The sequence below is a fragment of the Scyliorhinus torazame genome, chromosome 8 (assembly GCF_047496885.1).
Source record: "Scyliorhinus torazame isolate Kashiwa2021f chromosome 8, sScyTor2.1, whole genome shotgun sequence".
Taxonomy (NCBI): domain Eukaryota; kingdom Metazoa; phylum Chordata; class Chondrichthyes; order Carcharhiniformes; family Scyliorhinidae; genus Scyliorhinus; species Scyliorhinus torazame.
The window spans coordinates 150745302-150772848 of record NC_092714.1 but is presented as its reverse complement, the minus strand read 5'-3'; the positions used below and the strand labels follow the sequence as shown (position 1 = coordinate 150772848).

At 45.8% G+C, this 27547-nt stretch overlaps 1 protein-coding gene across 2 annotated transcripts in view; it reads right to left on the bottom strand.

The window, feature by feature from the left end:
• Positions 1-27547, bottom strand: part of LOC140428191 (cilia- and flagella-associated protein 44) — a 371239-nt gene that overhangs the window by 5788 nt on the left and 337904 nt on the right. For both annotated transcript variants that reach the window (XM_072514361.1, XM_072514362.1), the window contains 4 exons: positions 19952-20082; positions 11462-11578; positions 8847-9048; positions 2135-2295 (listed from right to left, as the gene is read on the bottom strand). In XM_072514361.1, the coding sequence (XP_072370462.1) occupies positions 2135-2295; positions 8847-9048; positions 11462-11578; positions 19952-20082 (611 nt within the window). The remainder of the gene's footprint in view (positions 1-2134; positions 2296-8846; positions 9049-11461; positions 11579-19951; positions 20083-27547) is intronic.

The window sequence follows — 27547 nt, the reverse complement described above, 5'->3', positions numbered from 1 at the left end:
TAAATGAAACTTTCCTGGTTTGTGTGCTCTCCCACTCATAGAATCCCTACAGTGCAGAAGGAGGCCATTCGGCCCATCGAGTCTGCACCGACCCTTCAAAAGACCACCCTACCTAGGCACAATCCCCTGACCTATTCCAGCGACCCCACCCTAAGGGGCAATATAGTATGACAAATCCACCTAACCTGCACATCTTTGGACTGTGGGAGGGAATCGGAGCACCCAGAGGAATCCCATGCAGACATGGGGAGAAAGTGCAAACTCCACATAGACAGTCACCCGAGGTCAGAATTAAACCCGGGTCCCTGGCAATGTGGGCAACAATGCTAACTACTGTGACACTGTGCTGCCCCACTCACCCCAGATCCATATGGATTTATTGTCCATACACCACTCCCACCCAACAAAGTTCTTTGCAATTCTCTACTTTAACGTTGTTGCCCACACTGGCTACTTTCCAGTTCACCTTCCTTTTTTACTGCCCTGGATCTGTTCTGTTTTCTGTGTGTGTCGTATTCCTAAACACGGTTCACTTTTCCTTCATGCTGCTATTCTCAAGTCGGATGAGGATTGTGAGCTCAGTTGGAGGTACTGAGGGTTTGAGAAGGGGCAGGGGGGTTCCCTGCTGACTGTCGGGGACCATGGGGATTGAGGAAGGATTGGCTTTACTGGGGAAGTAGGACTCTGCGGGGGCCATGTGGAGAATGAGATGTGAAAGGGTGTTTTACCTTGATCAGATTAGATCCTGGCAATAGGTTGGCATCATTGGCATTTTTTACTGCCTCTCTCGACTTTGACAGATGTGTCTTGGAACCCATTGCTCCTCCATTGGGAAGAGGACCTCCTTCCTACTACTCTCTTATTCAATCACCCCCGCTTCCTGACGTAGTCCCATATTGTTCAGAATCAGTTTGCAGTTGCAGCCTGATATTGCTGGCTGTTTTAACTCATGATACAAAACACCTCACCACGAGGTACTCCAGGTCTTCATGTATGGGACACATTTCTGGACATTCTGCCATCTAACTTATCAAACTGCCTATTGCTCATGTGTTTCACACTGTTGGCTCTCCCATTTAATTCCAAATCTGAGGCAACAATAACCACTAACCTCCGACAATCTGTAGAACACCACCACTTAGCTAAAGAATGCCCTTTGTGCAAACGGCCCCTATAGAGCACAGCGAAGAGAAGGAAAGGTTGATTACACTCGATTGGAAAGAGATCAGCTCTTTGGGAATATGTTTCCTTACGGAGTTGAAAAATTGTCTCTTTACCTGTATACAAAAGTACAAAAATTGACCAATGCACCCTGGTCTTTGCTTGCTTTTTATATTATGGGCAACACCTTTTTATTTGCACTTCTGAAAGCTCAGACTAGTTAAGATATCTGAAGCTAACTATCAAGGCATTCCAACACTGAGCTTTGCACAACATCAGCGTGCACCAGCAAGTGTAGGTTTTCTTCACGGTCTGTGTCATTTTTTGCACATAAATGGAGAACTGTTAAACTCACTAATATTAACTTGTATTTATTTAAAATCTCAAAGATAGTAAATATGTCCCATAAGGTGCTTCACAGATTAAACTTGGCATGGAGCCACTGAAGATGATATATGGAGCAGGTTACAGAGATAGAGAAAGGCAGAGATGGAGGATTTAACACAAGGACGAACATTCAAAAATGGAGGCGTTGCCTGATAAGGAGCCAACTAAGGTCAGCAAGCGTAGAGGTGAAGTGTCATGATTTATGGTCACGGGCGGCATGGCGGCACAGTGGTTAGCACTGCTGCCTACAGCATTGAGGACCCAGGTTCAATCCCGGCCTCGAGTCACTGTCTGTGTGGGGTTTGCACATTCTCCCCATGTCTGCATGGGTTTCACCCTCACAACCCAAAGATGTGCAGGTTAGCTGGATTGCCTACACTAAATTGCCCCTTAATTAGAAAAAAATTATTGGGTACTCTAAAAAAATTTTTAAATGACCTCTGGTCAAATTTCCATTGGGATCCTGCTGTGCCAATTGTACCAAATATAAAATTCATTCCATGGTTAAACAACAACTGATCACCACCTCAATAGTTCCCTTCACAGTAAACTTGACATCCAATTAATACCCTGTGTCATTACTTACATCATTACGTTTGATTCTTCTTTTGAATCTTGTGTCATTGCCACCAATCTTTTCTTTCAGCTCCTCCAGGGTCATGTTCACTGACAGAGTTTGCAACGCTTCCAGATCGACCACACGGCCAAACTTGCGGATCATTTCTTGATAACAGACTTCTTCCAATTCTGTAATAACACAATCTCGGCTGTAGTTTTCAAATGCGTACTATGATTATTCTGCCAACATCCGTCAACAAGAAATCTAGAATTAAAAAGTGGTATGTCTGGAGATCCTTCTGCCATGTGATCATTGTGAGTCAGACAGCACACTGAGACAGCTTTTGGTGACTGGCTCAAATCAGAATGGAGGAGAAAAGCAGCCAGGAAAGAACCAATGAGAGGGGCAGCAATTAAGTGGGCTCTATTGGCCTGGGTGGCGTTGAACGTTGAGTCTTATTACTTCCCACTTATCAGTTCAAACCTGAATGCTGTCCAGGGCTTGCTGCATGAAGGCATACAGACTTCTCCATCATGAAAGAGGTCAAGAATGGTGCTGAATACTTCTGTTGCGTGGGTGGATTGGACAAATTGGGGTTGTTCTTTTTACAGCAGGGAAGGTTGAGAAAAGAGTTGAGGGAGCCTTTATAGAGTAAATAGAGTGAAACTATTCCCAGTGTTGGAAGACTATAAAATCAGACCACAGATTTACAAAGGAATCCATGAGGAAATGCTGTTTTACACAATGGGTGGTTAGGGTCTGGAATAATAATAATAATGATAATCTTTATTAGTGTCACAAGTGAGCTTACATTAACTTGCATTGAAGTTACTGTGAAAATCCCCTGGTCACCACACTCCGGTGCCTGTTTGGGTACACTGAGGGAGAATTCAGAACATCAAATAATGTACTGCCTGAGAGTGTGGAGAAGATAGTGTCAATTATACCTCTCATAGAATCACAGAATTTATGGTACAGAAGGAGGCCATTCGGTCCATCGAGTCTGCACTGGCCCCTGGAAAGAACACCCCACTTAAGTCCACACCTGCACCCTATCCCTGTAACCCCACCCAGCCCTCTTTGGACACTAAGGGCAAGTTAGCATGGCCAATCCACCTAACCTTCACATCTTTGGACAGTGGGAGGAACCGGAGCGTCTGGAGGAAACCCACGCAGACACGGGGAGAACATGCAGACACAGACAGTGACCCAAGCGGGAATCAAACCCGGGACCCTGGAGCTGTAAAGCAACAGTGCGAACCACTATGCTACCGTGCCACCCTGAAAAGAGAATTGAATAAGCACCTGAAAAGAAGAAAGATTCAGGGCTATGGGGAAATGGCAAGGAATAGGATTGCTGAGTTGCTCTTGTAAGATGGGAAATTACAGGCCGGTTAGCCTGACTTTGATCAGTGGTAAGATTTTAGAGTCCATTATTAAAGATGAAATTGCGAAGTACTTGGAAGTGCTGGTAAAATAGGACTGAGTCAGCATGGTTTCGTCAAGGGGAGGTCATGACTGACAAATGCATTCAAAAGATTGTATTGCATCTTTGATTTTGTCTATATATATGTTTCTGGAACCCACCTCTTCATTCACCTGAGGGAGGAGCAGTGCTCCGAAACCTAGTGATTTGAAACAAACCTGTTGGACTTTAACCTGGTGTTGTAAGACTTCTTACTGTGTTCACCCCAGTCTAACGCCGGCATCTCCATATCAAATCTATTAAGAATTCTTTGAGGAGGTAACAAGGAAGCCAGACAAAGGAGAATCAGTGGATGTGATTTATTTAGATTTCCAGAAAGCCTTTGACAAGATGCCGCATTGGAGACCGTTAAATAAGTTATATAAGCCCATGGTGTTAAGTGTAAGATCCTGGCATGGATAGAGGATTGGCTGACTGGCAGAAGGCAGAGAGAGGGGATAAAGGGGTCTTTTTCAGGATGGGGCTGGTGACTAATGGTGTGCCTCAGGGGCCTGTGATGGGACCACATCTTTTCACAATATATATTAATGATCTGGAAGAAGGAACTGAAGGCACTGTTGCTAAGTTTGCAGATGATACAAAGATGTGTAGAGGGACAGGTAGTATTGAGGAAGCAGGAGGGCTGCAGAAGGACTTGGACAGGCTAGGAGAGTGGGCAAAGAAGGTGCAAATGGAATACAATGTGGAAAAGTGTGAGGTTATGCACTTTGGAAGGAGGAATGGAGGCATAGACTATTTTCTAAATGGGGATATTCTTAGGATATCAGAAACTTGGGAGTACTTGTTCACGATTCTCTTAAGGTTAACGTCCAGGTTCAGACGGCAGTTAGGAAGACAAATGCAATGTTAACATTCATGTTGAGAGGACTAGAATACTAGAGCAGGGATGTAATTCTCAGGCTTATTAAGGCTGTAGTCAGACCCCATTTGGAGTATTGTGAGCAGTTTTGGGCCCCATATATAAGGAAGGGTGTGCTGGCCTTGGAAAGGGCCCAGACGAGGTTCACAAGAATGATCCCTGGAATGAAGTGCTTGTCCTATGAGGAAGGGTTGAGGACTCTGGGTCTGTACACGCTGCAGACTTTAGAAGGATGAGGGGGGATTTTATTGAAACTTACAGGAAACTGCGAGGCCTGGATAGAGTGGTCGTGGAGAGGAAGTATCCACTTATAGTTAAAACTAGAAGCAGAGGACACAATCTCAGACTAAAGGGACATTCCTTTAAAACAGAGATGAGGAGGAATTTCTTCAGCCAGAGGCTGGTGAATCTGTGGAACTCTTTGCCATAGAAGGCTGTGGAGGCCAAATCACTGAATGTCTTTAAGACAGAGATAGATAGGTTCTTGATTAATAAGGGGATCAGGGGTTATGGGGTGAAGGCAGGAGAATGGGGATGAGAAAAATATCAGCCATGATTGAATGGTGGAGCAGACTCGATGGGCCAAGTGGCCTAATTCTGCTCCTATGTCTAATGGTAAAGAGCCAGCAGATAATGAAAGGGCCAAATGGAACCATTTCATGATTCTGTTGTCGGGCATTTGGAATACTGTGAGCAGTTCTGGCATCGCACCTACAAGATACATCGGTGTTGAAAGATTGCAACATAGATTTATCAGATACCTGGGCTCCAAGGGGTAATCTAATTGGGGTGGGGAGGGCAGAGATAAAACTAACTAGGGTTGTAGTCCCTGGAGTTTAGATGGCTAAGAGGGGAATTTGATTGAAATTTTCAATATATGAAGGGGACTAAGTGGATTAGGAGAAACTATTTGCACTAGTTAGGTAGTCGACCCAAGAGGCAGACCTAAACATTAGGGGCAAAATTGTCTGTTTAGGAGATTATGTTCTCCCGCTGGAGCTGAAATATGGGCAGCACGGTAGCACAGTGGTTAGCACTGTTGCTTCATAGCGCCAGTGTCCCAGGGTTTGATTCCCGGCTTGGGTCACTGTCTGTGCGGAGTCTGCGCGTTCTCCTCATGTCAGCGTGGGTTTCCTCCGGGTGCTCCAGTTTCCTCCCACAAGTCCCAAAAGAAGTGCTCGTAAGGTGAATTGGGACATTGTGTTTATTTAAGGTGAATTTAGGACATTCTGAATTCTCCCTCTGTGTACCCGAACAGGTGCCGGAGTGTGGCGACTAGGGGCTTTCCACAGTAACTTCTTTGCAGTGTTAATATAAGCCGACTCGTGACAATAAAGATTATTATAAAGTACACCTGATTCGCGCTCTCACTGGGAGCGAATGAAGGAATGCTGCTACTGGGCTGCCATTTTGAGTGGGTGGTCTGATAACGAGGTCCCATGTCTGGTCAATCCTCCCTCGCCCATCCCCCGGATTTTCTGGATTCCTTCCTCCCCTTAGTATGGGTAGCCTTGACCCACCCCACCCCCTAGAGACCCCCCTAAATAAGAGACCCGCCCTCAAGAGACACCTAAATAAAGAGACACGCTCACAGAGACCCCTAAATAAAGATATTCCCCAGAGCCCCCTAAATACAGAAATCCCACAGACACGCCCTAAATATGGAGCCCCCCCCCCCAGAAAAGAGACCCTTGTCGAAAAGCCCCCCAGAAGAGGACCCTCGTCTGGAAGTGAGAAAGCAGTCCAGAAAGAAGCAGTGAAAGAATTCATTGCATTAACACTCACCTGGGCAATACACTTGCTGGCTCAGTTCTTTATTGATCGAATTTCAGAAAAGGACCAGAGCGGTCTAACCGAAACAAGTGAATAAATCCTTCTGAATAGTCGTGAGCGGCTGTATGATCCAGACACCGAGTGGCCAGACGGTTACTGCGAGTTGCAACGAGATATACTGGTACACTCACCCGATGAGAAGCAAGTGAAGGTCCAGGTGAAAGACGACAATTCCAATGAGGTGCAGGAAAAGCCAAAGGGAATTCCAGGCTTCTGGTTAACAGTCTTCAAGAAGGCCTATATACTCAATGGCATGATATAGGAGCATGATGAGTCCATATTAAAGCAGCTACAAGATGTGAACGTTAAATGGTCAGAGCAAGGGGGCAGCACGGTGGCGCAGTGGGTTAGCCCTGCTGCCTTACGGCGCCGAGATCTTAGGTTCGATCCCGGCTCTGGGTCACTGTCCGTGTGGAGTTTGCACATTCTCTCCGTGTTTCCGTGGGTTTTGCCCCCACAAACCAAAGATGTGCAGGGTAGGTGGATTGGCCACACTAAATTGCCCCTTAATTGGAAAAAATGAATTGGGTACTCTAAATTTATTTTAAAAAATGTTCAGAGCATATACCACCGAGGAGCTTCACTCAGGAGTTTACGTTTGAGCCAAATGAGTACTTTATAAATGAAGTAATTACGAAAGCATTCTGGCTGGAATCGTGGCCTGAAATCACGGGATGCACCGGGTGTCGGATTGACTGAAAGACAGGAAAAAATGTTACAGTGAAGACCATTAAAATAAAGCCGAAGCGTAACGGTCGGAGCACTTTCAAAACGGTTCCGAAAAATGTACCAAATGATTCATTCTTCAATTTCTCCTGTCCTCCAGAAGCTCTGCAGCATGGAAGGTTAAATAGACGCTCTGCAGGGAGACTTGTGCTGACTTTGAAATTGGTCGAATCCTGTGTGAAAACAGAAATCCATGTACATTGTCGTATTTTACAGGAGAAATTTTTACTGGTGAAACTGACTCTGAAGATGAGTACATTGATGAATCCTATGAAAATTATACTAACGATGAAGTCAGCAAAGGTTTTGGATGATGAGCTGGAGCTGGACCAATATGAAACGCTAGTGAAGCTGTTTCGCGGGAAAGATGGCACACCAATTCTAGAGAAACTAGTTCCAGAAGCATTTGGGGAGCTATCATAGCCCCATGAAGAAGTTCTGGTAGTGGATTCCCCGAGACATGAGGCCGTTCCACCGCAGGGGGAGTCCAAAGAGAAAATGATGGTATCCGTATGCAGTTCCACGGCAACGGGCGATACATACATCATAATCCAGGGCAGGAATGAACCATGGCCTGCATCCGTATGCAGCGCCACAACGACAGCTGATACTGAATCGGGATGCAGTTCCACTGCGTTGGATGACACATACATACTATCACACGATGAGGATGAGTCCCCACCTGGGCTATCTGAAAAAGATGAGGTGTACATAGTGATATTGACTGACGAGGAGCCAGCACTTGGGGGGCTCAAGCACAAGATGAAGGCATAGTGCCCAGTGCTGATGATGCTAATCCTATCCAGATACCAGAATGTGAGGCGATCTAGACACATGAAGGTAATCCATCGCAGTTACCGGAGGATGAGGCTCTGCAGCTGGTCGCTGAAGGTGCCGCACAGTCCCTTGGAAGCCTGCCAACACGAGACGTTGCTACAGACAACCCACAATGCATTGATTCCATGGCGCAGGCCAGCAACAAGATGGGTCCACCAGAGCCAAACCAAAGCACTCAAAAGGTAGCTCGCAAGAAGGATCAACGGAGCGGTCGCAAAGTGGCACTGAAAACAAAAGAGAGGAAGAGAAGGAGAGTGGGGGGACACAAAGAGAGGAGACATCGACAATGTGACTGACAGGCCGGAGACCACGCAACAGACCAGCAGCAGAGAGCAGCGCAAGACCACACAGCAATGCAGCAGCTAACAGCACAAGCAAAGAAACGGAAGAAGCTGAAGACACCTGGATGGCCTACAAGAATACCAGGTGTCAAGGCGCATCGTCTAAAAAGGCTCAAACATAAAAGACCTTCACGGAAACCAGTTCTCAAAAAAGGTGGTAACAGTCCAGACGACCAGCAGGGTGATCTTTCGAGGGAGGCACAATGAACCGTGCACAAGGGACACACACCTAGCAGGCATATCATGTGTATGGACACATTAGTTAAATTTGTTATACAGAAGCCACATATGTAAAATAAATATATTAATCATGTTTGTATATAAAGATCAACATCTCCAAAGGAAGGGGGATGTGGTGATATGCCCGTGAATAATATTGCACACACGCAGCAATGCAACCTCCCACCAGCAGGTGGCATCAGAAATCAGTCATGTAGCATCCGGCTACGGGCAGAAGGTTGTAAGGCATACACCAGGACAGTTGCACATAAAGGTAGTTCCAGAGAACCCAGTATGTAATAGATTCTGTATTTTATCCTTCCACATGTTAACTAATAAATCATCATTCTAAGTCATCAGCAGTTCTGTATGTATCAAGGACAAGACAACATGGTGACTTCTGACAATAACCTTCCACTCTGCATATGCAGCAATTACCTGCTATTTCAGCTTCCATCTCAGCTTTGTCCCGCAGAAGCTGAACATGTTTCTGCCGCGCTTGTTTATACAGCTCTCGCTGCTCATCCTTTTCCACCTGCAGTTCTTTGATTCGCTTTTGCAGCAACATTAAAGCTGGATTGGTGAAAATCAGCCCAAGTACAAGGTCATTCGGCATGTCTCCATTGACAATGTACTCCACCTGTAATGACAAGAACAACTGTGCAATATTCTCCAATTACTGAAAAACGTTGAGACAGAAACAAACCTACAGTGGGTATAGTATTAGATTGCTAGCGACTCTGGCACTGTTATAACGTGCCCAGATCCTATTGGCTGGGGACAATTGGTTACCCCATGACTCTTGAGGAATATGAGATCCCCCAATGAGGGGGAGAGGGGCAATCATTAACCTTTCAGTTATATAAATAGAGCTGTCCAGTGTGGTACAGGCTGGAGAGAGAGAACCAGTATGAACTACTGGTGCTGTGTAAATATTGTTGTAAATAAAAGTGACTGGGCAGGATTTACCAACCACACCACCGTGTGTTTTTTAGCAGGGGAGGTGGCTCGCCAGAGGCATATCTACCGGTCCCACCATTGTCAAAGGGATTTCCCATTGACAGCACCCCTCGTCCCCAGGAAACCCATGCGCCAGAGTGGGACCGGAATTTCCCGATGCATGAACAGCTGGTAAATCCTGCCCACTTTCTGTTTGACTATACAAACTCGTGCTGGACTCTTCATGGCCCGCACAAAAAGGACAAAGACAAGCAACAACTTTTATTTATACAGCACCTTTAATGTAATAAAACATCCCTGAGTGTATTATTAAACAAATTCTGACAGTGAGTTGCATTGGAGAGACAGGAAGTCAAAATCGGAGGTGAGAATGTGCCAGTCGAGCCAGGACTGTATTGGAACAGTTGAGACTAGAGGTAGCAAAGGCGAAGAAGGTAGCAAAGGCGAAGAGGGTATCAGCAGCAGATAATCTGAGATAGGGATGAGGTTGGGTGATATTAGAGAGAGGAGAAAATGGGCAGTCTTAATGATGATACCAATATGTGTTTGCAACTCATCTTGGGGTGAAATGTGACAACAATCTTGGGTTAATATCAGACTGTTGCCTGGGAGAGAGATAGAGTAGATTGCTGGGAACAGAGTTTGGTGTGGGGATCAAAAACAATGGCTCATCCTGTACTGGGTGTCAGATAAGCAATCTGATAAGTTTGCAAGATTGGAGGAGTCAAGGGAGATGGTGGTGAGGTAGAGCTAGGTGTTGTCAATGTACATGCGAAAACTAATATTGTCCCCTCAGATGATGCCCCCCAAGGGGCAGAATGTAGATGTGAAATAGGAGGGGCCACCAGAGGTACAAGAGAAGAGAAGCCATTGCAAGTGATTCTGTGGCTTTGAATAGAAAGATAAGAATGGAATCTGGCGAGAACAGTCCTATCCAGTTGGACAACAGTGGAGAGACTTTGGAGGAGGATGGTATGGTCACCCTGTCAAAGGCTGCAGATAGCTTGAGAAGGATGAGATAGGAAAATTTACCTTTGGTACAGTCGCAAAGGATGTCATTTGTGTCTATGATTTAAGATTCTCCGGAATGCCCACCAATTAGGGAATGTGCAATTTTGCATCTAATCTTGTGTAATGAGAAAGGGTTAATTGACAACTGTGTAGTAAACAGGTTTCTCGAGAAGAGTGACCATAATTTGATGGCATTGAGTTTGGAAATTACATAGCTGTGGCTGAAACTGAGGTCTTAAAGTGAAACACAGCCATGACATAGCTATGACAGGCAAGTTGGGAAACTACATTTGAATACATTTACACCTACGTCAGATGTTATTATTATGGTAGTCAAGCAATTGCTAGCATTTAAAGATTTAATACATTATTTGCACCAAATATATTTTCCTCAAGGCAAAAGAAAGCCCACAGTAAAAATGGTTCCACTGTGGCGAACAAGAAGCATTAAAATCAAGGCAAGATTCTTCTCTCTTGCCAATGAAATCAGTAAGCCTGAGGACTGGGAGAGTTTGAGAATACAGCAAAGGAGGAGCAGGAAACTGATAAGGAAAGATGAGAGTAAACTAGCAAGTGACATAAAACAGATTCTAAATGTTTCCATGGGTAGGTAAATAGGTAGAGATTAGATGGTCCATTGGAGGCAGAGATAGATAAAATTGTACCGGGGAAAAAGAAATGATGGAGACATTAAACAAATACGTTGTATCTGTCTTCACTGTAGACGACAAAAGCATTCAGGAAATAATGGCGAACCAGAATTTGTTGTTTTTATTGAAGGTATGTAGTTTTTTCACATAGGAATTGGAAAATAAGACGAGTGAACCCTTACTATGACTGCACAGGGTATTGGTGAGGCCTCACCATTGCCATTGTTCTTCTTGTCCTCATCTGCTCAAGATGACTGTCCAAATTTTAGTAGGTATGCTCTCAATGTGCTGCAAGAATATGTAGCCAATATCAAAATGAAAATGAGCGCATGATGTTTTGCTGTCTTTCTCTTGGGGCCTGCACGTTTGTTTGCAATGAATGGCTTTTAAAATGTTGTTTTCTAACAAAGCAGTTTAAATCCACCTTTTTACCTGATGGAGTTTCAAAGGAACAACCACATACAGCTCATTCAGTTTCTGCTGCTTCTCTCGTTGCAATACTTCCAGGTCTTTCTTCGCAGACTTTACATTTCCCTCGATAATTTTCACCTGTGGTAACAGTGCAATTACATAGTTATCTGGACCACTAGGAAAGTAAGAACAAAAGACTCTTTGATGCTGCTCTGCCTTTCAGTAAGCTCATGACTGATCTTCGACCTTAATACCATTCTCCTGCATTATTCCCGTATTCCTGAATATCCAAAGTACCATCCTCTGCATTAAGTATACTTGATCACGGAGCATCCGCAACTCTCTGGAATACAGAATTCTAAAGATTCACAACCTTTTTAGAGAAAAAATTACTTATTTCTATCGGAAATGTCCAACCCCTTACTCTGAGATGATGAGTTCTGGCTTTCACAACCAGGGGGATCATTTTCTCAGCACCTACACTGCAAGGCCCTTAAGAATTTCATAGAAACACAAGAAATGGAAGCAGAAGTGTTGTGTATCAAAGAATACATTCCTGCTGCGTCACATGATGTGTAGTGATATCAGCAGAGTGTTTGCATGGACTTTGGGCTCATGGGCAACACCTCTTAATAAACCTCTCATCATGTTTTACAGGAATCCAGTGTGTGGACGCCTCCTTACCTTTTATCTTTGCAACAACAAAGAAATATAACAAGATGTCAGTCATGTGGCCCCTTGAGCCTGCTCCACTATTCAATAAGATAATGGCTGATCTGACTGTGGTCTTAACTCCACTTTACTGTCTGTCCCCCATACCCCTCGACTCTCTCGTCGATCAAATATCTGTCTAACTCTGCCTTGAATATAATCAATGTCCAGATTCCCTTGCTCCCTGGGGTAGTGAATTCTAAAGACAAAAATCGTCTGAGAGAAAATAACTCCCACCCCACCTCCACCTACTACACAGGGTATTGGTAAGGCCACATCATTGCCGTTAGGGGCTTTTCACAGTAACTTCATTTGAAGCCTACTTATGACAATAAGCGATTTTCATTTCATTTCATTGTTCTCCTTGTCCTCATCTGTTCAAGATTACTTTATAAATGTTAATAGGTATGCTCTCAATGTGCCTCAAGAATAGGTAGCCAATATCAAATAACGGCACTAGTACAGTGGATGGCACTGTTGCTTCACAGCACCAGGGACCCGGATTCAATTCCCAGTTTGGGTCACTGTCTGTGCGGAGTCTGCACGTTCTTCCAGTGTCTATGTGGGTTTCATCTGGGTGCTCCGGTTTCCTCCCACAGTCCCGAAAGACGTGCTGTGAGGTGAATTGGACATTCTGAATTCTCCCTCAGTGTACCCGAACAGGCGCCGGAATGTGGCGACTAGGGGATTTTCACAGTAACTTCATTGCATTGTTAATATAAGCCCACTTGTGACACTAATAAAGATTATATTAGATTATATTATTATCTTAAATGAGAGACAAAGGTTACTAGCTCCATTTCCTGAAACCTAAGGACAGAATGGTGTCCCATTTCCATTTCAAAACAGAGTTCCTATCAATCAATGAAGAGGAGCAGGTTCAGAGATCTTTTTCAATTCTGAAAAGCAGAAGTGTTTTTTTAAACAGCTAGTTGGACAATTTAAGTCACAGCACAACATATGATGGCGGAGGCTTACGGGACTTTTAAAATCTTTTTTTATGCATAACGGCAATAGAAAACGTATACATGATGCCAACTGCAGAATGCTGGTCAATGAAAGCATTAGCTTACTCTTACAAAACTGATCCCTATGATGAATAACTGCATTATAAAAGCATCCACATTACAAAACAGATCTAATAGTGACATTTGAAGGTGCCAAAACATTTGGCACTTACAATCCAGAATGTTCCTGACTCACCAGTAGACTTCCACCAACAGTCGCAAACTACCCAAGGGAATTTTTTTTTCAAGCTTAAATCCACATTAGCACATGGAAATAATGTGCAGGCAGAAATACTGGGAGGGATTCTCCGTTTCTGAGACTAAGTGTTGATGCCGATGCAGAATTTGTGGATTTTCACGACAGCAAAACTGGTGCCGCACCTGGATCGATTCAGAACTGCGGAGGGGCTCGAACCGGCGCCACGTGGAACACAATCGATTCCAATGGAAAATGGTGTGGGATTCGCCGGGTCCGTTATTGACACTTGGGAGGCTGACAAGCTGCAGCTGCATATACACATTACAATTTCCACACACACTTTTCCCAGCCAACAAGATTGTGCTGGAGCATACAGCTGATGGGTCGGCTGGGGCCAGAGGGCCCTCACAGTGGGTTGTCAGCAGTGTGTGCAGCTGCATGGCTGCCATGCCGGCTGCGGCAACGGTGTTCTGTGCCCGTCCACCCCTTCCCCACAGCCTATCTCCTGGCCACCCCGTGCTACTCCCTCTGGCCCTGGCAGAAGTTCCCCGGCCAGCAGCACAAGCACAATTATAAGCAAACTATGACGATGTTGGGCACTTTCCATACCTCCTCCCCCTCTCTCAGCAGCCACGACGCCGGTTTCACAATTTTAAAAAGCACACATTAACCGCACCATCGGGAACTTCGCCCATCGGAGGCGGAGTATCGCGGAGGCCTTGGAGAATACTAGGTCGGGCCCGCTAATGATATGCAAACGGTGTCTGCTGTACGTGTTCTGGACCGCATTGAATTGTAATTTGGCATCACATCAGCACCTGCCACGAGTTCAGCGTCGGAACCTATTCTCCGCCCAATCGCGTTTCGCAATTCTGGCGTCAGCCAACGGAGAATCCAGCCCATAATATTTTAGTGGCCCTAAAGAGATCCCAACCTGGGAAGCCTTTTGCACATGGTGTGGGGAGGGGCAGGGATTATGGGGACAGTATGAGCAAGAAATGTGGCAGGTAGACGGTGCGACTTAATTAGGCAGGAGTTAAAACTTTGCCTTCACGATGGCAGGTTAAAATTCAGAGATGAAGTCAGTGGTGTTTCTGAAGCGAGTCAGGCTTCACATCGACCTGTAGTGGGTTCCTACTTGGAATACAATTGTATGCCATGAATACTCATTATATTCAAGTATTTTGAGCGCAAATCTCCAGATAAGTGTGGTAGCGAGCGGGAACTGCTGCAAGCTTCCCGATGCTCAGCCTGGCTCGGCCGGAAACCCTGTAGGGGCCAGAATTAGTCCTCGGCTCGGCCCGTTCATGCCGTCGTAAAACGCGACAGCGTTTAAGACGACGTGGACACTCTGCCGCGGGATTAGAGAATCACGCCCATTACATTTGAGTTTATAATAATAATAATCTTTATTGTCACAAATAGGCTTACATTAACACTGCAATGCAGTTACTGTGAAAAACCCCTAGTCGCCACATTCTGGCACTTGTTCGGGTACACAGAGAGAGAATTCAGAATGTCCTAAATACCTAACAGCATGTCTTTTGGGACTTGTGGGAGGACCTCATCCAAGTTAATTATATCGATTGTAAATAGCTCTGGCCCAAGCACTGATTCTTATTTAGAGGATTTCAAGGGGGTGGGGTGGGCAGTGTGGCCCTCGGATGGACTTCGGGGGCAACTCCCTTAAAGTCTGGCCCATTAACTGGATGCAAATGTGTCTCAATGACTCACTTGCAACCTCCCCCTGACATGGGGCGTGAACCTTGAATCTGAAACCTGCGGGGGACCGGAGCATCAGAGACGGGTCGGCGCCCGGCGCTGATCCCGTTTTCTTTACTACCGCTGGAATCCCCGCCTCATCGGTAACTCTGCTACCGGCGGGGCGGAGTGGATAATTTAGCCATTATTTAAGTGTGCTCTTATTACATCCCTAATAATAGAAAATAATAATTTTCCCTGTCACTGGCATCAGGCTAACTGGCTGATACTTTTCTGCTCTCCCTCTCCTTCCTTTCTAGAACAGGGGGTCCCGCCAATGTTTTCTTCCTCTTGCTGTTTCTTAGCTCCACTCAAACCAATTCTACATTTTGATTTCTTAGCTAAGATCCTTACTGTTTTCATCCCACCTTCAATAGTAAACATTCCTACTTTTCCAGTTTGCTGATCCCTTCTAAAAATCAGGTTGCTGGAGAATTTTGGATTCCCAACCACGGCATGCCATTCTCCATAATGGTTATAAACACATTCATTTATACCTGTTAATTTATTTATTTAGCTGAGATTGTGCTGCACGTTCAAATATAGTGCTGTTAGCTTTTTATTCTATTTTTCCTCATGTCACCCTTCACTGATACCCCATTACCTTTGCTGAGCTCTCTTTTCCTTCTGACTTCATTTTTACCCAAGTTGTTACTCTGCTCCACAGCCTGGACATTTCTTATGATGCTTTTGAATTTACCCTGTCCCCCGAATCCTCCCACCCATTTCCTTTCAGAATTTAAAGCCTGTTGGCAATGGTAATGATTTTATTGAATAGTTACACCACAGGAAGAGGCCATTCAGTTTGTTGTTCCAGAGATAGCATTATGCAAGAGCAAAGCATCTCATACTACTCCCCTGGTCTCCCCTCATAGATTCATAAATCAATGTTCTTCAGATAATGATGCAAGTTTCTTTTGAAAGCCTCAATTGAAGGTGCCTCCAGCACACTCTCAGGTAGCATATTCCAGCTCCTAATGACTTGTTGCATAAAGTGGTTACTCCTCAAGTTACCTTTGCCAATCTTTTGGCAATCACTTAGATTGGTGTCTTCAGGTTCTTGATCCTTCCATTAATGGGAACAGTTTCTCTCTATCTCTCTGTCCAGACCCCTATGATTTTGAATACCTCTATCAATTGTTGACTTACTTCGCTCCAGGGTGATCAGCTCCAGTTTCTCCAATCCATCTTCATAACTGAAGTCTCCTTATCCCTGGAGCCATTCTTGTGAATTTCTTCTGCTATATACTGGCCGAGCCAGTGCTTTATATAAGTTCGTCCTAACTTCTTTACTTTTGTCCATATTGATAAAGTCGAGGATCCCGGATGCCTTCTTAACCACTTTCTTAACCTTCAATGATTTATGCACATACACTTTAGGTTTGTGCCCTTTATTTTTGTGCCCTTTATTTTATACAGTCTTCCTTATCCTTTCTAAAAATTGAATCAATTCACGTGTCTCTTATTAAATTTTATCTGTCACATATATCCATTCCACCAACCTGTCTGCTCCTTTGAACTCCATCACTCTCCTCCTCACAGTTCATAATACTTCCACGTTTTGCCACGACATCTGCAAATTTGAAACTGCGCCCTCTACACCTAAATCTAGGTATTTAATACAAATCAAGAAAAGCTGTGGTCCTAGCACTGACCCTTGGGGAACCCACTGTACTGTACACCTTCATCCAGTTCAAAAAACAACCATTCACCACGACTCTCTGTTTCCTGACACTCTGTCAACTTTGTGTCCTTGCTCTACTTTCCCTTTTATTCCATAGGCTTTAACTTTGCTGGAAAGTTTATTATGTGGCACTTTATTGAACACCTTTGGAGGTTCATGTATATCATATCAAGCCCATTACCCTCATCAACCCTCTCTGTTACTTAATTTAAAAAACTCAAACAAGTTAGTTAAGCAAGATTTAATCTTGAAAAGTGCATGCTAGCTTTCCTAATTAATCTACTTTTGCAAGTGACTGTCTCACATAGCACCTTCATAAATTTCATCGTAGTTAGCATACTTTCACCTGCAGACAGCTTTCTTTTTTTTATAAATTCAAAGTACCCAATTCTTTTTTTTACAATTAAGGGGCAATTGAGCTTGGCCAATCCACCTATCCTGCACATCTTTGGCTTGCGAGGGTGAGACCCATGCAGAAACACGGAGAATGTGCAAACTCCACATGGACAGTGACCCGGGGCCGGGATTGAATCCGGGTCCTCGGCATTGTGAGGCAGCAGTACTAACCTTTGCGCAATCATGCCGCCCTGCAGCCAACTATCTAAGGAATAATTTTAGCTCCTAATTGGTTTACGATTTACACACGTATTATAATCCCAGACCAGACCAGTTGCTGGGATACTAGTGAGAAACCCCAATATTTTATTTTATTTTGTAAGACTGTGAGGAAAGGATACCTTGCTCCAGGAGAGATTTCAAAGAAATAGGGATATGGTATATTAAAACAAACTTTATAACAACACAGTATTAAAATCTTTATCACACCAGAAAATAACATACAATTACCCCTTAAACAATACTACTCAATACAATGAATACTATACACTTAATTGCTACCTTTATTCCCATTTAAACAACAAGAAAAAACAATCTCAGTTCTCAAACCACCGTAAATACCAATGGAACAGATGAATACTTGTTTTACAGAGATATCCTCTGAGAAAGAGATCTTTTGACACTGTTTTACAGAATAGATCTGACTCCTGCCAGACCCAAGCAGAAACTCTACCTGTATGTCTTCAAAATCTGTTTTCAGCGGCTTTAAATACTGCTAATCTCTTTTAATTCACCTGTGAGAACACAGTGCCTTACTTGTGGTCTCAGTTTCAGCCAGATCAGAACTGAACTGAAAATGCGTTCCCAAAAAGCTTCACCCAGTAATGACATCATCTCAACAAGCAGAAAACTAAGTAACTACCAGGGAATCCCCTTAATTGAAACAAAACTGCATTATCCCAAGCTTTTTACAATGGCGAATTGCATTTCTGGCTCCTAAAATATCCTTGCCTTTCAAACTAGGATTTATTTTAAAACATAACTGCAGCAGTCAAACACACTCTAACCCAGGCTTTTAACCCATACTGCACAAAATGTTTATAATACAATTTATCTGAAATTCCTACATTCATCTGCACAGACTAGGCCTCTATCATGGCGAAGATCCTGTGAGAGCAGGAGCGAACTGGCCTTAGGTGGAGAGAGGAGACTTCAGAAGGTTTAATGGGAGAAAAATAGGCAAAGAAGAGGAGAGAAGAGGGAAGTATGGAGGCCTAACTTTCCTTGTGGGACCGAGAGAATCATTTCTGCTGTGTTTTGACTCACAAACGAAAGTAAAGAAAGCCATGCCTCAATGCTCTACTGACTTGCTTCAGTATGACAGGATGGCTGGCCACAGATGTGGGTTTCACGGTGGTGGGGGTAGATTCAATGGGAATTCCCATTGACTGCGGAAGGACCAAACAATCCCAATGGCAGTCAACGACGGGCCTCCCCCTGCTGAGAAACACTATGGCAGGAGGGAGGGGTGAGGTATGGAAAATCCCCATGTTTTGCAAGCACAAGCTGGTTGAGTATGGTCAGTAATAAATGTCCACGATCATCACTGTCCTATCTGCAGTACCTGCAGTGGCCACCATTTCTGCTTGGTGCACCCTGTGTGCAGAGCTGCCGAGGGTTGACTTGCCGCTCTATGAGGCAGCATGGCCTCCTTAAAATGGGCAGATGTCTCATCTCATACTAATTAAAGGACCATTGCCTGAAAATCTAAAGCAGGCAACCTGGCTATGCAAATTTGTTCACCCTTTCTCAGACCCTTTCAGGTGGAGGCAGAATCTTTGAATATTTTTAAGGTAGAGTTAGATGGATTCTTGATTACCAAGGAGGTCAGGGAGTAGGCAGGAATGTGGGGTTGAGGTTACAATCAGATCAGCCATCATGTTATTGAACAGCAGAACAGGCTTGAGGGGCCGAGTTGACCACACCTGCTCCTATTTCCTATGTTCGTATGAGGTACCCTCAGTATAAGACACAGCCAATGGGCTTTCATGCAGGTAACTGCACGGTGATGCAAATCACCAAGAGAAACAACTCATGACTAGACCCTAAGGAGAGCATTTTTTAAAAAATTCTAATTGCCCCAGAATTGAATGCCCATTTCAGAAGACATTGAAGAGTCAAGCACATTGCTGTTGGTCTGCCTTCACATGTTGGCCAGACCAGGTAAGGACAGCAGATTTCCTTTCTAAAAGGACATTAGTGAACCAGTAGGATCTTTAAAAGAATGTTTGCATAGTCACCATTAGACTTCGAATTCCAGGTTTTTATTGAATGCAAATTTCATAATCTGCCATGATGGGATTTGAACTCAGGTCCCCAGAGGATTACCCTGGGTCTCGGTATTACTGGTCCAGTGACAACACCACTACATCACTGCCTCTCCTTTATTACTTATGAAATGAAATGAAATTAAAATCGCTTATTGTCACAAGTAGGCTTCAATGAAGTTACTGTGAAAAGCCCCTAGTCGCCACATTCCGGCGCCTGTTCGGGGAGGCTGGTACGGGAATTGAACCGTGCTGCTGGCCTGCCTTGGTCTGCTTTAAAAGCCAGCTACTTAGCCCAGTGAGCTAAACCAACCCCAGACTTATCACCCTTCTGATCCTCTGAAAGTGTCATTGTAATTTACTCTGTTGTTCCACTGCTTCCTAACTAAACAAACTTTATATGTTCTATTTATCTAAAAGAAAAGTTGCTTAAGATAGATTTAGATATTCTTATTTAAACAGTTTAAGAAGACTTAAGTCACGAACCTTCTTGGCAATCATATCATATTCTTTCTTTAATAATTCCACTGATTTTTTCTCTTCAGCCAAGGCTTCCTCAATATCCAGTCTTTTTTCCCGAAGTTGAAGGGTGTTTTCAAATAGTGCTGGGTCACAAGCTGTGTAAACAAGGCAGGTGACAGATGTCACAAGATCTACCATTTTTTAAACCAAATTTATCAGAATGGCTCAATGATAGCTAATTACCTCAATGGAGAAGATGCGTCCAAGAACCAAAGTGGATTATAACACACAACCAGGCCTTACAGCCCGTTGCGTCTATGCAACTCATTGGGATAGCAATCTAAAATTTTTCCCACTGTCTCACTCTCTTCCCATAGCCCAGTATTAATCTCAAAATAATCCCCCAGTTCCACTCTCTCCCCATAGCCCTGTATCAATCCCAAACTAATCCCACTATCCGACTCTCTCCCCATAGCCCTGTATCAATCCCAAACTAATCCCACTTTTTCCCCACAGCCCTGTATCAATCTCAAACTAATCCCACTACCCAACATTCTTCCAACGGTTGCTCTCGCCGTCTCCTGAAAGCTACACTCAGTGCCATGCGCCGCCACATAAAGACACTCAACATCTCTCTCCAGCAGCGCCATCTTACTCTCTCTCAAAGCTGTCCCTGTCCCCAGTTTCATTTCATCCTTCGCATCATTTGACGCCTTAACAAGAATCTTTTCCTGTTTCTTCCAGATATTAAGGAACGCAAGCTTCAAAAACTCATCAACACCACTGCCCATCCTCGGCCCTCCACCAGTCCCAATCCCTCGTACTCTATTTCTCCCAGTATCCACACCACTGGCCATCCTAGGCCCTCCACCAGTCCCAATCCCTAATACCCCAGTTCTCCCAGCCCCAGCCCTTGCCACGTGTTCACCATACCCTCCGACCTTCCCCTCTCTGAGGCTGAGCATGCTGTTCTCAGCTTTGTACACTTACGTCCCCATCTCAATGAATTCCGGGCTCAACATAATATTGAACTCTTCTTTTGTTGCCTTCTTGCCCACTTCTTTGGGCAAGAATCCTCCCCCCGTTCCACTGATCCTTTCATGTGCCTTCAACATTCTGCTTCCAAGTGGACCCCTCCGCCGGGACAATTACCTGCCCTTGATCTTTTCATTGAGCACTGCCGACGGGACATTGGCCGTTTTATTTTTTCTGCCCCCCTCACCCATTCCACCCTGTCTCCTTCTGAACTTTCTGCTCTTCACTCCGTCAGGTCTAACTCCGACATTGTCATCAAACCTGCCGACAAAAGGGGTGCTGTTGTCATCTGGTGCACTGACGTCTACCTCGCAGAGGCTGAGAGCCAACTCTCAGATACTTCCTCTTACCTCCCCCTGGACCATAACCAGGCCAATTAACATCAAGCCATTATCTTCAACACCGTTAGCAACCTCATTTCCTCCGGATGCCTTCCCCCTACAGCTTCCAACCTCATAGTCTCCCAACCCCGGACTGTCCGCTTTTACCTACTTCCCAAAATCCACAAAAAGGACTGTCCCGGCAGGCCTATTGTGTCAGCATGCTCCTGCCCCACCAAACTTATTTCTTCTTATTTTGACTCCATCCTCACTCCTCTGGTCCATTCCCTCCCCACCTACATCCGGGATTCCTCTGATGCCCTGCGTCAAATTTACAGCTTCCAGTTCGTGGGCCCTAACCACATTCTATTCACCATGGACGTGTAATCTCTCTACTCCTCCATCCCACACCAGGATGGCCGGAGAGCTCTTTGCTTCTTTCTCGAAAGGAGGCCCGGACAATTCCCATCAACCACCACTCTCCTCCGCCTGGCTGAACTCGTTCTATCTCTCAACAACTTCTCCTTTAACTCATCCCACTTTCTCCAAATCAAAGGTGTAACAATGGGTACCCGCATGGGTCCTAGCTACGCTTGCCTTTTTATGGAATATGTGGAACATTCCTTGTTCCAGGCCTACCCGGTTCCCCTCCCACAACTCCTTTACTGATACATTGATGACTATTTTGATGCGGGTCCCGCTGGCGTATGTTATGACAGGTACTTTGTCCGGACCGGGAAGAATTCATCAACTTTGCTTCCAGTTTCCACCCCTCCATAACTTTCACCTGGTCCATCTCAGACAGTTCCCTTCCTTGATCTTTCTGTCTCCATTTCCGGCAATAGCCGATCTACTAATATCCACTACAAGCCCACTGACTCCCACAGCTATCTGGACTACAGCTCTTCGCACCCTAGACCCTGCAAGGACTCCATCCCTTTCTCTCAACTCCTTTGCCTCCGTCGCATTTGTTCTGATGATGCTACTTTCCAAAATGGTACTTCGAAAAGGTGTTCTTTCTTCCTCAACCGCGATTTCCCACCTACAGTTGTTAACAGGGGCCTCAACAGTGTGCGGTCCGTCTCCCGTTCCACTACCCTCGCCACCCTTCCCTCCCTCCCAGAACAAGGATAGGGTCCCCTCGTTCTCACATTTCATCCCACCAGCCTCTGTATGCAAAGCATAATCCTCCGCCATTTTCGCCAACTCCAGCGTGATGCCACCACCAAACACATCTTCCCTTCACTCCCTCTGTCGGCATTCCTCAGAGATCGTTCCCTCTGAGATAATCTAGTCCACTCCTCCACCATACCCAGTACCTCTCCCATCACCCGTGGCACCTTCCCATGCAATTGCAGAAGGTGTAACACCTGCCCCTTTACCTCGTCCATGCTTAACATCCCAGGCCAAAAACACTCATTCCAGGTTAAGCAGCGTTTCACTTGCATCTCTTCCAATTTGGTCTACTGCATTCGATGCTCCCAATGTGGTCTCCTCTATATCGGAGAGACCAAACGCAGACGGGGTGATCGCTTTGCTGAGCATCTTCAGTCTGTGCGCATTCAGGACCCTGACCTTCCCGTTGCTTGCCATTTCAACAAAAGACCGTAGGCGGGATTCTCCGACCCCCCGTCGGGTCGGAGAATCGCCGGGGGTGCGGCGTGAATCCCGTCCCCACCGTCTGCCGAATTCTCTGGCGCCAGGGATTTGGCGGGGGAGGGAATTGCGCCGGCCGGCGGTTGCGGCCCCCCGGCGATTCTCCGGTCCACGATGGGCCGAGTGCCACCCATTTTTGGCGGATCCCGCTGGCGTATGTTATGACAGGTACTTACAGGCGGGACCTGGCTCCGCGGGTGGCCTCCGGGGTCCTCGGGGGGGCGAGGGGGGATCTGGCCCCAGGGGGTGCCCCCATGGTGGCCTGGCCCGTGATCAGAGCCCACCGATCCGCGGGCGGGCCTGTGCCGTGGGGGCACTCTATTCCTCCGCACCGGTTGGTGTAATGCTCCGCGATGGCTGGCGCGGAGATGAACCCCCCTTGCGCATGCGCTGGGATGATGCCAGCACACACTGGCACTCCCGCGCGTGCGCCAATTCGCGCCAGCCAGCGGAGGCCCTTCGGCGCCGGTTGGCGTGGTGCCAAGCCCCTTCCGCATCGGCTGGCGCAGTGCAAATCACTCCGGCGCTGGCCTAGCCCCTGAAGGTGCGGAGGATTCCACACCTTCGGGGCGGCCTGACACCGGAGTGGTTCACGCCACCTTTTTGCGCCGGAGTTGCCCGCTCCACTGGTTTCCGAAGAATCCCGCCCCCTGGCCCCATGCCCACATGTCTATTCTTGGCCTGCTGCAATGTTCCAATGAAGCTCAACACAAACTGGAGGAACAACATCTCATCTTCCGGTTAGGCACACTACAGCCTTCCGTTCTCAACATCGAATTCAACAACTTCAGATGATGAAATCTACACCACCTCAACCCATTTGTTTTCATCCCATTTCATTTTAGCTGTCTTTTACCATTTCTTTCTTGTCTTTATTAATATATATTAACCTCCTCCCCCCATCTTACCCACCTTTCGTTACCCTTTCTCCTCTTTGCTTCCCCCTTCCCTTCCCCCCACATCTGCAGTTCACCCTCTAATGTTAGTTTCTCTCTGTTTGACCTTTCACATTTTTTGTCCTCTCTGGGGACTGCCATTAGCACTCTTTCCCCTGGGTTTCTGTGGCCATTAGCACCCGGTTTCCCTGGGTTTCTTTGGCTATGACTCATCTTTCATTCTCTCACTCCACAGTATAAATATTTCCCACTTTCTCTGTCTGTTAGCTTTGACAAAGAGTCATCGGACTCAAAATGTTAACTCTTTTCTCTCCCTACAGAGGCTGCCAGACCTGCTGAGATTTTCCAGCATTTTCTCTTTCATTTCAGATTCCAGCATCCACAGTAATTTGCTTGAATCCACTGCTCCACTCTCTCCCCATAGTCCTGTATCAATCTCTAAAACTAATCCCACTGCCCCACTCCTCATAGCCCTGTATGAATCCTAAATTAATCCCATTGCCCCACTCTCCCCTCCTAGCCCTGTATCAATCCAAAACTAATGCACTACCCAACTCTCTCTCCATAGCTCACTGCTCCACTCTCTCCCCATAACCCTGTATCAATCCAAAACTAATGCCACAACCCAATTCTCTCTCCATAGCTCATTGCTCCACTCTCTCCCCATAGGCCTGTATCAATCCAAAATGAATCCCACTGTCCCACTGTTTCCCTATAGATTTATATCAATCCCAAACTAATCCCAACGCTCCACTCGCTCCACATGGCCCTGTGTCAATCGCAAACTATTTCCCCTGCCCCATTTCCTCATCATAGCCATGTATCAATCCCAAACTAATCCCACTGTTGCACTCTCTACCCAAAAGCCCTGCATCAATCCCAAACTAATCTCAGTGCCCACCTCCGCATAGCCCTCATTCAATGTTTGCTTTCTGCCACTTTTGACATTGATAGTTTTATGTGCCTTAGTGTTGGGTGGAGGTGTTGACTTTGGGTAGGGTGCTCTTACAAGAGCCGGTGCAGACTCAATGGGCCGAATGGCCTCCTTCTGCACTGTGTATGATTAATCTAGGACATAGGTTCGGCACAACATCATGGGCCGAAGGGCCTGTTCTGTGCTGTATTTTTCTATGTTCTATGTGCATCATGTCTCTGGGAAAGAGTGTCCCAGATCCTCTGAGAAAAAAATATTTTCATCTCCACCTTAAATGGGACACCCTGTAGCCATCTAAGATAGCCACCTGCAAAGGACCATGGGAATTATGGCCAACCCAGGTCTCAGACAGATACAGAGCCTATGTGTATTTGAAACTCAGGTAACCAGACCGGATCGAAACCCTCGCTCGTTTGCATTTTAATGGCCCATTTTCCCAGGACAATAGAATTCCAATCAATCAACCGGTACAGCCACAGACTGATCGGCGCCACTCCCCTTACTCAGAAAGCACAACTGCCAAGGTCAATGATCGCTAAGGACCCACCCAGCCACCAAGGCACCCGCCCCTTTATTGGCCGAAATCGAAGACAGTGATCAGAGCCCTGTCAAACTATTGGGTCCAAGGTTAAGGACCGCCCCAATGAGCGCTAAATCGCAGAGGGATAAAAGAGGATACAGCCATGTGTTCTGTCTCTTTTGCATCCAGCCTGTGCCAACCCAATCATAGCAGGAACAGCCAGCCAAGTTCAAGACCAACGATCGCTACCTGATGGATGAGCCCAGCAGAAACATAGAACATAGAACATAGAAAATACAGCACAGAACAGGCCCTTCGGCCCACGATGTTGTGCCGAACCTTTGTCCTAGATTAATCATAGATTATCATTGAATTTACAGTGCAGAAGGAGGCCATTCGGCCCATTGAGTCTGCACCGGCTCTTGGAAAGAGCACCCTACCCAAACTCAACACCTCCACCCAACACCAAGGGCAATTTGGACATTAAGGGCAATTTATCATTGGCCAATTCACCTAACCCGCACATCTTTGGACTGTGGGAGGAAACCGGAGCACCCGGAGGAAACCCACGCAGACACGGGGAGGACGTGCAGACTCCGCACAGACAATGACCCAAGCCGGAATCGAACCTGGGACCATGGATCTGTGAAGCAATTGTGCTATCCACAATGCTACCGTGCTGCCCTTAAGAACAAATAAATCTACACTATATCATTTTCCCATAATCCATGTACCTATCCAACAGCTGCTTGAAGGTCCCTAATGTTTCCGACTCAACTACTTCCACAGGCAGTGCATTCCATGCCCCCACTACTCTCTGGGTAAAGAACCTACCTCTGATATCCCTCCTATATCTTCCACCTTTCACCTTAAATTTATGTCCCCTTGTAATGGTGTGTTCCAACTGGGGAAAAAGTCTCTGACTGTCTACTTTATCTATTCCCCTGATCATCTTATAAACCTCTATCAAGTCGGCCCTCATCCTTCTCCGTTCTAATGAGAAAAGGCCTAGCACCCTCAACCTTTCCTCGTAAGACCTACTCTCCATTCCAGGCAACATCCTGGTAAATCTTCTTTGCACCTTTTCCAGAGCTTCCACATCCTTCCTAAAATGAGGCGACCAGAACTGTACACAGTACTCCAAATGTGGCCTTACCAAAGTTTTGTACAGCTGCGTCATCACCTCACGGCTCTTAAATTCAATCCCTCTGTTAATGAACGCGAGCACACCATAGGCCTTCTTCACAGCTCTATCCACTTGAGTGGCAACTTTCAAAGATGTATGAACATAGACCCCAAGGTCTCTCTGCTCCTCCACAATGCCAAGAACTCTACCGTTAACCCTGTATTCCGCATTCATATTTGTCCTTCCAAAATGGACAACCTCACACTTTTCAGGGTTAAACTCCATCTGCCACTTCTCAGCCCAGCTCTGCATCCTATCTATGTCTCTTTGCAGCCGACAACAGCCCTCCTTACTATCCACAACTCCACCAATCTTCGTATCGTCTGCAAATTTACTGACCCACCCTTCAACTCCCTCATCCAAGTCATTAATGAAAATCACAAACAACAGAGGACCCAGAACTGATCCCTGCGGTACACCACTGGTAACTGGGATCCAGGCTGAATATTTGCCATCCGCCACCACTCTCTGACTTCTATCGGTTAGCCAGTTCGTTATCCAACTGGCCAAATTTCCCACTATCCCATGCCTCCTTACTTTGTGCAGAAGCCTACCATGGGGAACTTTATCAAATGCCTTACTAAAATCCATGTACACTACATCCACTGCTTTACCTTCATCCACATGCTTGGTCACCTCCTCAAAGAATTCAATAAGATTTGTAAGGCAAGACCTACCCCTCACAAATCCGTGCTGACTATCCCTAATCAAGCAGTGTCTTTCCAGATGCTCAGAAATCCTATCCTTCAGTACCCTTTCCATTACTTTGCCTACCACCGAAGTAAGACTAACTGGCCTGTAATTCCCAGGGTTATCCCTAGTTCCTTTTTTGAACAGGGGCACGACATTCACCACTCTCCAATCCCCTGGTACCACCCCTGTTGACAGTGAGGACGAAAAGATCATTGCCAACGGCTCTGTAATTTCATCTCTTGCTTCCCATAGAATCCTTGGATATATCCCGTCAGGCCCGGGGGACTTGTCTATCCTCAAGTTTTTCAAAATGCCCAACACATCTTCCTTCCTAACAAGTATTTCCTCGAGCTTACCAATCTGTTTCACACTGTCCTCTC